The 13676-nt window shown below is 39.9% G+C and overlaps 1 protein-coding gene across 1 annotated transcript in view; it reads right to left on the bottom strand.

Moving 5' to 3' along the window:
• Positions 1-13676, bottom strand: part of Ptk2 (protein tyrosine kinase 2) — a 226562-nt gene that overhangs the window by 137451 nt on the left and 75435 nt on the right. The window contains exon 3 of the mRNA XM_059247674.1: positions 6777-7003. Within this exon, the coding sequence (XP_059103657.1) occupies positions 6777-6971 (195 nt within the window). The 5' untranslated portion in view covers positions 6972-7003. The remainder of the gene's footprint in view (positions 1-6776; positions 7004-13676) is intronic.

The following is a 13676-nucleotide window of genomic DNA, read 5'->3' as shown; positions in this document are numbered from 1 at the left end:
CACTAGAGGCCAGACGGTGGTGGCACACACCTTTAACCCCCGCACTTGGGATCTCATGCCTTTGATCCCAGGAATTGGGAGGCAGACATATTTAATGCTGAATCCTAGCACTGGGCAGACAGAGAAAGTGATAAGGGGGATGGAGTACAAAGCAGTACTCACTGAGAATCTTTCTAGCTACTGTCACTCATGGTGTACCACCAGCACAGGACAAAAGTAGCCCATCGAAACCAAAACATCGTGTTAAGTACAACAAACTGTACTTGAACAAATGAACCAATCACTTCATACAGGATGTTAGAGACAATCCTCCAACCCACCTTAGCAACATATAAAACCAACCTTAAAATGATTGTCAGTGTGATGAACAGAGCTAAATATCAAAACTACCATGTACACACTGTCGTAACTGTCACCTCCTTAATCATACATTAGTTACAATGCTCTCTCTTTTTGTCTTTATGATCCCCGGCTTAGTCTGGTGTGCTCATCAGTCTTTTAGGTGTAAGACTGTTAGAAGTGATGACATCCCTTCCTGCATGCTTACTCTTGGCTGGATTAGCTTGTTGAAGATCCACAGCACCCACTCTCTATGTGTATTATACTAGGAACATGATTGGCAGCAGTAAAGTTCAATTCTTACCCACAAAAGGTCTGAGTTTGACAACAGAAAGGCATAAGAACACATGCAAACAAGCACTAACTGTTGTGTGGGAAAGGCTTCCCCATCTTCTCATGCTTATTTTCTAGGTTCTTTACTAGAGGAACTACCAAAAGCCCCTGTTAAGACTGCTGCTCACTTTACTCACCTCATTCTACTCCTAGGATGGGCAGTGATCTCATCTCAATGTCCCTCCTTCTTTCCTTCCTCCCTCCTTCCTTATCCCACTCCCCCTGCTAGCTATCCCACAATAAGGATGTAGAGAGGTTGGGGATTTAGCCCAGTGGTAGAGCGCTTGCATAGCAAGCGCAAGGCCCTGGGTTCGGTCCTCAGCTCTGGAGGAAAAAAAAAAAGATGTAGAGCCTCAGATTCTTCAAAATCCGGCTCAGGAGTCCATCTAAAAGTCCCTCTAAACCAAAGAATGTACTTTATCTCTGGATGGTCCACAACCACAGCACTGGCTCCCTGCTGGTGCTGTAACAAGTCACCACAAACTTAAGAGACATAAATGACACAAGTGTATTATGTTTTGGGTCTTGGAGAAACCAAGTCTTTTTTAAAGAGTCTTGCTAGGCCAACTTCAGGTATTTACATTTAAGTCCCCAAGTCACTATCTGTTACCTGGAGGAATATATAAATATGAGATCTGGGACTTAGAATGAGGATCATCTTTAGAGACTAGCCTTCTGTCTGCCAGAATCTCCCTGCCCAAGAAGACCACAGTGAAAGAGAATTCCTTTGCTTCATGTTCTGCCACTGCACATTCTCCTTAGCACAGCTTTTCCTCTACTTCGTTCTTAACACTTTTCTTTCTCACCTTCCTCTCCAGAAGAAAAAGTCTAAGACCCATGGAATCTTTTCAAGTTGGACTCGCAGTAGTCAGCATTTAAAAAAACATCCTATCTTGAACACATATGCACCTGCTCTTCTATCAGAGAGAAATTATACAGTGATGACTGGTAAAGTATCAGAGATGACACCTAGCAAACACTGCAAACCTTCAACTGCTCACAGAAGACCTTCCAGGCTTGTGGTGAAACTCAGGGAACCTAACCCAAAGAACCTTTCCCTTTGGCTCCATCATTTTTCACACAGCACAACTCTGCTCATAGAACTCATTCCCCCCACCCCCACCCCTATCTCTAACCCCACATTCTAGCCACTGAAGTGTTTCCCATAATCAGAATGCTAATTTTAAAGTGGTCACCAAATGCTATGAACTGGCCAATGTCATCTTGGGCATGTAGAAAAGAAACCCCTTTTGGCTTAGCAAGACAAAAGTGATGCTTCCTTGGCCTTGCAAAGTCCTCTAGAGAAGTACAGGTGTCTGCAGAAGCCAGAAGAGGAAGTTGGATCAGTTAGCTAGAGTTACATGTGGTTGTGAACCAATGGTCTTCTGCCAGAGCTGTACACTAGTAACCTCTAGACCATCTATTTAGCCCTATGTTCTTTGAGTTTATTTTATTTTATTTTTATTTATATATATTGTGTGAATTTGTGTGTATGTCAAGTACATGCAAATGCCCACGGAGGCCAGAAGAGGGCACTGGAATCCTAGAAGCTGGATTCTTCTGAAGCACAGCAAGCTCTCTTTAACAGAAAAGCACCTCTTTAGCCCTGTTCTTTGAATTTTAAATGAAGTCAGACACTGGCTCTGCCTCCCTAACTATGAAAGTCCTGGATGGCATCGTCTACTAGAAAGTAGTTTCATTTACATTAAGAAGTCTTATTTAGCCTAGCGACCTATCTAGCTTGGTCTTCTGGATACTGTGCTCTGGCTTCTAGGTCAGCACTTACTGCTTCACTAGCTTCACACTGACAGAGATTCTGCTTTCCTTAAACTTCCCAAACCAACCTCTGCTGCTTGCAAACTGCTCTGAGGTGGCCTCTTCTCTCTCAACCTTCACAGAATCTGGATCGGGCTTTGTCTTGAGGGAATATTATGGTTGGTTTGAGCTTCTATCCAGGGCACTAGAATTTTCTCCTTATTAGTAATAAAGCTACATTACTGTCTTATCACTCTTGTGTTAACTGGAAAAACTTTATCTCCAGAATTTTCCTTTGTATTTACAACACTACACTGTCTGGCTCAAGAGGTCTAGCTTTTGTACTAACTTGGCTTTCCATGTGCTTTTCTCACGAAGCTTAAGCATTTCTAGCTTTGGATTATAAATGAGAAATAGAAGTCTTCATTTCACTTGTACCCCTGGAGACCACTGAAAGATGACTAGCTGGCATAATTTCAACATTACATCTCAAGGAACAGAGAGCCCAGAGAAGAGAGGCAGTATGTGACCAAGGTGAAGGAGGCACACATACACATAACTTATCTATTAAGTTTGCTTTCTTATACAGGTGTGGTTTGTAGATCCCCAAAACAATTTAAACAAACATCTGTCGGTGTTGTGTTTTGCCTGGGTCCATGGAAGAATTTTAGGCTTTAGCTAAAGCAGCAGGGTGAATCAGCTTCTGGTAAACTGACTACCTTTGCTTCGCAAAAGCCTAAAATTCATCCTAGAGTGACCCTAATTCTTCCATCAAGAGCACCAAATGTTGTCTGTTTTGCCTGGGTCTGTGGAAGGAAAAGGGTCACTCTAGGATGAATTTAGGTTTAGAAAAAACAGCAGGGGGAATCAGCCTCTGGTGAGCTGACTGCCTGTGGCTTTGCAAAAAGCCTTTTTACTGTTACCCAATATACACCTTTAGCAAGCAATTTCCACATATCAAAACCTCTTATCTGGAGTTGTTTGAAGGAAACATTTACCTAAGCAATTCCAAGCCATGAGACCTGGTTTTCCAGGTTCTCTCATAACTAAGTTATTTAAATTGTTTAAGGCTTAGGGTCCTTCAGGAAGGACTCATATAAGAATGAAACAATTCAAACAAAAGGTAAGAATCACAAAAGGTAGTTCAAAGCCTAGGTGCTAACACTCTGGAATTCAAGTCAGATGCAGTATCTCTATGGGATCCCTTGCTAAACATCACAAATCAACAGAATTCATCACAATATATAACATAGAAAAAAAAAGTTTAGAGTAGTGTGAGAATTATTGAATGAGATATAAAGAAATGATGAGCACACTTGCTACTGGGGAAAATGGCACCGACCAATACTCCCTCCAGGGCTGACATGGCCTTTTTATCTGCTTCTTGGCTTGTTTGTTTGGGGTCAGCATGACTACACAGAAAGCACAATAAATCAAAGTACTATGAAGGGAGGTACAGTCACCAGGACTATGGATGGAAATTTAGACCAAGGCTCAATACAGGACAGACTGGGTAGAGTAGAGCAAGATCATGACCAAACCCTTAAGAGAATGTGACGACTTGGGGATGAAAGATGGTTCAGCAATTAAGAGCACTGGCTGCTTTTCTAGTGGAGCCAGGTTCAATTCTTGGCACTCACATGGCAACTCACAACTGTAACTACAGTTCCATGGGATCTGACACACTCACATAGACACGAGTGCAAACAAAACATCAATGCACATAAAATAAAATTACAAAACTGTGAAGTGGAGGTGGGATTGGGGGGGAACAGGAGAAGGGGAGGGAGTGGGAACAGGGTTGGTATATAAAATTTAAAAAAAAACATTTTAAATTTAAAAAAAAGAAAAAAAGAAATTGTGAAGATTTAAGACAGGTACAAAAGAGACTACATGGGTTGGCCATGGAGTAACAAGGCCCTGCCACAGTCTTTTCTGGGCTCATTCTACCACATAAAGTTCTTCCAAGAAAGTCTGTACTACTAACTTTTCACATCCCTGTTCCTCCATGGGCACTTGTGGGTCAGAATCCTGAGTGGACAGTTCATCTGGTATCAGTTTCTGAGAGACCAATGACTTCCATAAGCACTCTAAAGACGCTACTGTGGCATTTTCCTCCATCTGGTGTTACAGAAAAAAACTGGGTAAATGATGTTTTTTCTTCTCGGGAAGAAATCTTGCCGGGGGTAGTGGCACACGCCTTTAATCCCAGCACTCGGGAGGCAGAGGCAGGTGGATCTCTGTGAGTTCGAGGCCAGCCTCGAGTTCCAGGAAAGGCGCAAAGCTACACAGAGAAACCCTGTCTCGAAAAACCAAAAAAAAAAAAAAAAAAAATCATGGTTGGATACAAAGCTTGCACCTAATCTTGGTTAGCATTTGAGCACTCACACACATAGCAAATACCCATGTGCCCATCTCACAGATCATACCACCAGGAGACAAGAGACTTCCTCATACTGAGATGCTACACATAACGCTGGAGATGGTCTTCAAGATAGGGAAGACTACTCCAATATCTCCATATCCCTCCAACCCACATCATGTTCCTTTTAATAATTAATCCATCTACATAGTCCATCAACAGAGTGATTATACAGAGGTAACAGAAAAGTATAACTCACAAAAGAATTTAGCTTTAAATCAAATCTATCTATTTGAATAAAACAGGAATCTAAATTAACTAATAATGGTTAAAAGGAAAAAAGGAGAAGACTTATCTAAGCCAACCTTGTCATTAGAAATGTCTGTTCTCTAAGACTGAATACAGATAAAAGGAGAGTTGAGAAGGGGATTGCTTCTTCAACACCTCACCACAGCAAATGCCTCCTGGAAATCCACACTGACTGCATTTTCTGAAATCCTTATGCTACTTTCTCACACCTAACATTGAGAAACACTCTCTCCTTTGCCTTGCCTGTCTCCTCCCTAAGTCTCTATCACTAGGTCCCCTTACAAACCCAGGGACCTTTGTAGTGCTAGCTCCTCCATTTAGGTACTGGGCCTACCTTTAAGCTTCCCAGCACCCAGTAAGCCTGCTGGAGAGTATTCTATACTATGCCACATCTCTGCCCTACAGATTCTATGCTGTAAAAGCAAAAGGGGCCTTGCTATGGTTAGTGCCTTCTAACCTTCTAGTATGCTTACGGATCCTCCTAGGAGGTGGGGCTAATGGGAAATCTATAGGTAGCTAGAATATCCCTGAGTGGGACTAAACGATCCCAGCAGTCTCTTCTTCCTTTCTCTGCTTCCTGGCTCAGAGATACTTCTACTATGTTATGTAAAATCCTACCCTGCCAGAAGGCTCAAAGCAACGGGACCACTTTCATTACTAGAATCTCAAAACTAAGAGCTAAAAATCAATCTTAACTGATTCAGAATTTCATTACAGTGATAGAAAACTGACTTATATGGACCTTTTGCATTCCTACAACATAACACAGTGTTTTAAAACACTGCATATTCAGCCGGGCGATGGTGGCACACGCCTTTAATCCCAGCACTCGGGAGGCAGAGGCGGGCGGATCTCTGTGAGTTCGAGGCCAGCCTGGACTTCCAAGTGAGTTCCAGGAAAGGCGCAAAGGTACACAGAGAAACCCTGTCTTGAAAAACAAAAAAACAAACAAACAAAAAAATTGCATATTCAATGGCTTTTAAGGAAATTATTCTATCTGAAGATATGGGGGCACTCCTAATTTTACAACTAAATTAAAAATTATTTTATTTTACTAGATCAGAAATTATTTTAATTACATTGGTTCTCTGGATCTTTCCAGGGTTAAAAAAAATTAGGTGAGAAAACAAGTAAATTGCAATACATAATTAAAAAGCGATTCAGTTACTATTTTCCTAAGAAAATAATAGTCATATATGGGCAATGTCCTACCTGCCAAATGCTGGGGAAGCAGACCCAAGGCCTCACGCTATTAGGCAAATGCTCTAACACTGACCACCTCTATCCCAAGCCCTTTGGGTGTATTATCAGAAAGAAAAGGTTAACATGTCTGCAACATGGAAAGTACTAAGACGTTAAATAAAAACTATTTCATCTTTTTTTGCAGAGAAGGGGATTGTACGCCATTGAAACGTAACTGTTTAAAGATGTCATGAGCCAGGCAATGGTGGCGCACACCTTTAATCCCAGAACTCGGGAGGCAAAACCAGGTGGAGCTCTGTGAGTTCGAGGCCAGCCTGATCTACAGAGTGAGATCCAAGACAGGCACCAAAACTACACGGAGAAACCCCATCTCAAAAACATAAATAAATAAAGATAGATAGATAGATAGATAGATAGATAGATAGATAGATAGATAGATAGATAGATAGACAAGCCATGAAAAAGACATACTTACCCTGACATCAGTAGCATCTCCATGCCTGATAATACTGGCCCAGGTGGTTGGCTCACTATTGCTTTCAAAATAATGAAAGACCTTTAATACTCGCTCCATTGCACCAGGGGACCGTTCCATGCCAGTACCCAGGTGAGTCTTAGTACTTGAACTTGGTGTATGATTCAAGTTTGGATCAAGATAAGCAGCTGCCATTCTTTTGCTAGATGCTAGGTATCTGTCATATTCTGTTGAGGGGGAGAAAAATGAAAGAGGTTTTTTTTTTTTTTCAGTGTACAATGAGTAGCAATTACAATCTCACAATTATGTTAGCAACACTTTGTTCTAGTCTCTATTCTGCATCCCATGCACAAAGTACTTAAGGAGAATAGGGACTTAGCACCCGACACAATCACTGTGCTCTCTATAATCAGGGCCTGATAAAAGAGCACCTTAAATGCTTGCTTTAAAAAAAAAAAAAAAAAAAAATGGTTAAAGGACCAGGATTCCTATTTAACAATGTCAAAACTTCACTGACTGATTTAAAAATGATGTGACGTTAACACCTCTTCCATTTTTTTTTTTTTAAACCTACTCTTCATTTGTAGGAATACATCACTGCAAAGGCAAACGTACCAGTTTGCTGCCTACTTTTTAGGAACTTACATCAAAGTTTTTTCTTTTCTTCAAATAAAACTCTAGACTTTATACACACTAAATATGGGCAACTAAAAACAGTAAAACAAGGTAGGGCTAAGGAGATAGCTCAGTGGGTAAGAACACCTGCTCTGAAGTCAGTACCTGAGTTCAAAAACCTAGCACCCAAGTAACAAGCTAGGCAGAGCTATACATGCATGTAACCCTAGAATTGGAAAGCAGAGACATGCAGATTCTCAGTACTCACTGGCTGGCCAAAGGGTCTCTCTCAGCTTCTGAGTCAGTAAGATAACTTCTCACAAGACAAACAGGCGTAAAACAAGAGAGAAAGACACCTGCTACCCTGCTCTGGCCTCTGCCTTACCATGTACACAAACACCTACAGCCATATTGTTCAGATATGGTATAGCTTCCATATGATTTCTAACTGAAAATGAACTTCTTGTTCCTCTAGGTATTACAATCTTCCTGCCTCCTCTTCCAAATGTTCCCTGGGCTTTAGGTGTAGAAGCTGTATTGTAGATGTATCTGTTTTTTTGGGTCCCATCCATAAACAAAGAACTATAGGCAATTAGTGACTGCTGAGCAAGGGAAATTTATCTAATACAAAACAGTCAGCCCCCAAAATCATATATAAACAGGTCATACTAAACAGACTCAGCAAATTGTATTTATATACTTATGCATGCATGCATGCATGTATACATGTACACATGTGCATGTGTGTGTGTATATATATATATATATATATGTAATAATAATAATAAAGAGGCCATCAATCTGAGAGAGAATGGGAGTAGGAGAAGGGTTGGAATGAGGACAGGAAAGGAGAAAAGCAATATAATTATATTTTAATTTAAGTTTCAATTTAAGGAGTAGACAACACAAACAGAAAACTACATATGCCATATACATCATAGGAAGTAGAACCAACACCCTTAATATTTTAGAAACTCTTTTAAGTCGTGAGAAATTCACTTTTTAGAAAAGATACTACCTGTGTTGGCAAGAATACAGAACACAACACAATCAACACAAAAGCAGACTAACAGGTCCTCAAATGGCTAAACAGAACCACTATATGATCCCAAAATTTCACCACCCAGTGTACTTACAAGAAACTGAAAACACATCCAATACTTGGTCATGAATGTTTGAGAAAACATTGTCTATAACAGACACAGACAGAGTTCAAGTGATCCAAACCTCAAAACCTTCCCCTAGTGACACACTTCTCCACCAAAGCCATACCTACTCCAGCAAGACCATGCCTCCTAGTCCTTCTCAAGTAGTGCTACTCCCAAGTGACTAAACATTCAAATATATGAGAATATGGGGGCAATTCTTATTCAAACAGTCATAATCCCTGTACTAATGACTTCCAGGACATACTGTTAAGACCAAAATCAAAATGTAAATGATGGCTGGGGGATATTCTCTGTATAAAAGAAAAAGAAAACATCAATGTATTTGCTCCTACATGCAAAAAAAAAAAAAAAAAAAAAAAACAAAACCCACAAGTTGAAGCTGGAGACTAGTGAGACTGGACACACAAGGACTACATAGAGCAAAGAAAGAAAGAATTAATAAAAATATTACTACATAAAACTAACCAGGGGCTGGAGAGATGGCTCAGCAGTTAAGAGCACTGGCTGCACTTCCAGAGAACTCTGGTTTAATTCCTAGCATCTACATGACAGTTCACAATTGTGTAACTCCAACTCCAAAGGATGTGACACCCTCACACATACATACAAAACATCAATGCTCATAAAACAAAAATAAATAAATCATTAAAAATAACTCTAAGCAAACAAATAACTTGAATGAATAAATTCTATGAAAAATAGTAGATTTACAATGAAAATTCTTCCCACAAAAGGATATTTGAATTCTTCCAATAAGTTAAAAAAATTAAGCCAGGCAGTGGTGGCGCATGCCTTTAATCCCAGCACTCGGGAGGCAGAGCCAGGCGGAGCTCTGTGAGTTGGTGAGTTCAAGGCCAGCCTGGTCTACAGGGTGGGATCCAGGACAGGCACCAAAACTACACAGAGAAATCCTGTTTCGAAAAAACAAAAAACAAAAAAAAAATAATAATAATAATAATCTTACAGATATACAATAGAGAACATCTGAAATATTTATGAGACTCACAAAAAAATGATACAACAGAGCATGCTGGTATACATCTTTATTCCTGGCACTCCAGGGGCAGAGACAGGCAGATACATTTGTAAGTTTGAGGCTAGCCATCTACATAGAGAGTTCAAGAATAGCCAGAGCTACATAGAGACCCTCATCAAAAATAAGTAAATAAATAACAAACAAACAAAAACAATATACCAAAACTTGACAAGGAAGACTACAAGCCAATCTTTCCTAAAAGAATAGAGATTATAATAAGTTATTAGGAAATTTTATCTAACAATATTTTAAAGGGATGCATCATGGTCAATGGGAATAAGGGTATCATACATTCATTTTTTTTTTCAGGATCCCCTAAAGAGGTAGTCACCACCACCACCCCAACAGCAGGAAGTAATTTTAAGAACACAACATCCATATTTCCAAGAGGTGGAGCGGGTGGTTTTTGGTCGTTCAGTGGGTTATGGATATTTGTTGTTGTTGAGGGTGATTGGTTACAAGTTGTTATTGGTAATGGTCAGGAAAAAGGCTGAACAAAGGAGATTAGATTCAGGGTTCTTGTTTTGAAAAGAAAAAAGGGAGATATAGATAATAGAATAAAAGGATAGACTATTAAATCTACTCTGAAAAGAAAAAGAGGGGATATAGATCTGATAGGATGAAAGAGTAGATTATTGAATCTACTTTTTTTTTTTTTTTTTTTTTTTTGGTTTTGGTTTTTCGAGACAGGGTTTCTCTGTGTAGCTTTGCGCCTTTCCTGGAACTCACTTGGTAGTCCAGGCTGGCCTCGAACTCACAGAGATCCGCCTGCCTCTGCCTCCCGAGTGCTGGGATTAAAGGTGTGCGCCACCACCGCCCGGCTGAATCTACTTTTAATTCATAAAAGCAACTACTAGTTTTAAATATTTTTACTTGGATATTTACTTTAAATAGTTGCTTGGATTTTTGTATACTGATATAAATTTGAGGTTATTTTGGTTAGAACATACTATACATACATTTCTACTCTTGTTCAAGGTATTGTACCCATATAGCTCATTTAACAATGTAATGCAAATTGCTAGTCCTTGAAAGTTATTGTTACAAACTATTTAGGATAATAAAGAAATTCAGGTTAGTAGTTACTTACCTATTACAATCAAACTTATAGTAATATTAGATACGTTTTCTAGGTCAAATAGATATATTTTAGGTAGAAATGTGGTCTTCAAACACTTCAGAGACCTACAGAATATGGCATTTAAGATGTTTTAATAACACTGATTCTTTTATTTAAATGACAATGAAACATGTCTGCTCCTGGCAGCACCAATCTACTTCAGAGAAGATGATGGGCATCAAAGAAACTCCACATGGAGTTTACTTTCTTTGTAGCAAAAGGTAACCACTGGGCAAGAAAGTGCCCTTGCCTCAACTGCTGACAGTATGCTGTCCAAATTAGACAAGCAGGACACAAAAGAAAGTGACTGCCAAATTTTGCCAAGACAAGGTAGGACAGCCCTTCAGAATATACTGCTTCACAGAAAAGTCTGTCAGATAATTCTAGGCCTGTATGCCAAAGATGGATGCCCCAATATTACAGAGGAACTATGGATAACTGTCCAGGTAGCCAGATGTTTCCGTCATTTCTCACATTTTTTGGAAATTACTTGTTTGCACTTCCTGCTTACTCAGGTAATATTATTTCCTTTTCGGGTCTCTGATCAAGTTGAGGACTAGACAGTTATAGTTTTCCTTGTCCTTGTTAACAAATTCAGATAAGAAACTCACTAAAGAGGTATAAGTGTATAGGGTTGAGAGACATCAAAAGATAGTTTTGGGTTGGTAATGCAAATTAGGTACAACCAAGGTAGGATAGATAATGGAGTATTTTCTCTGAAATTGTCAAATGCTAATGGACTAGACATTGTTAATGCAATAATTGCCCATATGTATTTGTATACAGTTATTGTACTTATTGTATATAGTTTTATGTTAGTTATAACCTCTTTATTTTAGACAAAAAAGGGGAAATGTTATAATATTTTGTGTTCTGACAAATAAAGCTTGTCTGAAAACCAGAGGGTGAAGCTAGCCACTAGTTAACTGTAGAGGTCTGGAGGTCTGGACAGACAGGAGACAGGAAATGATATGGCTGGGTGGAGAGAGAAGGTGATAAGGTGGGGTGAAGACAGGAGTCGGGCCCTTTTTGGTCTAAGGAGCCAGAGAGGTAAGAGGTGACTGTGCCTGCTCCTTTGCTTCTCTGATCTTTCAGCTTTTACCCCGATATCTGACTCCAGGTTTTTATTATTAAGATTAATTAGGATCGTGCTTCATTCTAGTGTATGTGTCTTTTAGCTAGCTCAATCCCTGGAATTCCTAAAACTTGACTCTCTATCACACCTTTTCCCTTTGTACTGATTATGAGCTATCAAATAGCATCAAATTATGAGGTCAAGCTCCTAGCAATAGGGTGAGACACAGTAGAGTAAAAACTAAGTGAACTTCCTGCTCTGGTGTGTGCTTGCTAGCCCTACTTAAGTTAGAAGAAACTGCCTTACTGGGTTACTTTCACTTTGTCAGTTCTTCCTTATTCTTTTTAACACTATGGGACCTTGTCTGCAAAAGTAAGAGAAAGACTAAGGAAGAAGGCCGGCGGTGGTGGCGCACGCCTTTAATCCCAGCACTCGGGAGGCAGAGCCAGGCGGATCTCTGTGAGTTCGAGGCCAGCCTGGTCTCCAAAGCGAGTTCCAGGAAAGGCGCAAAGCTACACAGAGAAACCCTGTCTCGAAAAACCAAAAAAAAAAAAAAAAAGACTAAGGAAGAAAACGGACACTGATCTCTGACCTCCACACACAGTACACATATATGTATACCATACACACTGGCCTGGGTGGGAAACTCAAAGAAAGCTGCTAGAACTGACAAATGAGTTTAAAAAGGCTCCTAGATCCCTAAGTGAATTTTTGATCATTCCAGCTTTCTCTTTCCTCCCTACATTAGACCATTAAGGATTTCTAAGTAAGGCATAGTATCACTTGGTGGTTGGTGGTGGTGCATACATACAGTCCTAACTGCTTAGGATAATGGGAATCACTTGAGCCCCCAAGTTTAAGGTCAGCCAGAATAAGACAGCAGATCCCATTTTTGAGAAAATAAAATGTGTTGAGAGAGACCATTAGTAGGTATCAGGAAATATCACACACGCCAAGGAAAAAAAGCAAGGCTAAAAGGATGACACTCCAAATATATACCTCTGTGTCCCAAACTTACTGGCCAAGCCCAGCACTGACTTCAAAAAGGCCAAGCATTTAACAAACAAACAAACAAATAAATAAATAAATAAATAAATAAATAAGATAATGCTCTATCCCAGCATTACCAGGAGAAGCCATTTTCTATGATAGAATGTGACTCTGTCTTAAGGTAACACTTGACAAAATTGAAAAGCACTTCTACCATCCATCTTTCCAGGCAGTCTGTTGGTGACACTCCTGCGTCTACCTGTAGGTTTGTTTTTCTGCTAGCATACAGACTTCTCAGATCCTGACCTCTTGGGGCACTTTCATGGATAGCTCCAGGCGAAGTCTCAGTTACAGGAGTTCCAAGTCCATTTCTCCCAACAGAGAGACCCCTCTGCCTTTTTTGTGTGGTTCTGCATTTGTTTCTGACCCTCTGCTAAAATTAGAGTGGGGATACCAATTCTCTGAACGTCTCTAGTGAAAAAGATCTCCACCTTCCCTCCACAGAACTATGGTCTTTCACAGGGTGTGTCCTACCACTATCCTCCTGAATATGCTGGCAAGTCTCCCCTTTAAGCACTTCTCCATATTAACTAGCCACAGGAATCAGTTACTTTTATACACTGCAAAAATATCTTCTTCAAAAGCTTTCTCAAGGGCTGGAGACTTGGCTCAGCAATTAAGAGAACTTGCTCTTGCAAGAGGACCCAGGTTCCCAGTACCCACATGGTGGCTCACAACTGTCTGTAACTCCAGTTTCAGGGAGTACAATACCCTCTTCTGACTTCTGCTGATACCAGACATGCACCTGGTAAACAGACATACATGGAAGTAAAACATTCATATACATAAAATAAATGAATCTAAAAAAAAAAAGAAATTTTAAAGTTTCTCAAAA

This window comes from Peromyscus eremicus, chromosome 20 (assembly GCF_949786415.1).
Source record: "Peromyscus eremicus chromosome 20, PerEre_H2_v1, whole genome shotgun sequence".
Taxonomy (NCBI): domain Eukaryota; kingdom Metazoa; phylum Chordata; class Mammalia; order Rodentia; family Cricetidae; genus Peromyscus; species Peromyscus eremicus.
This window is presented reverse-complemented; position numbering and strand designations above follow the sequence as displayed.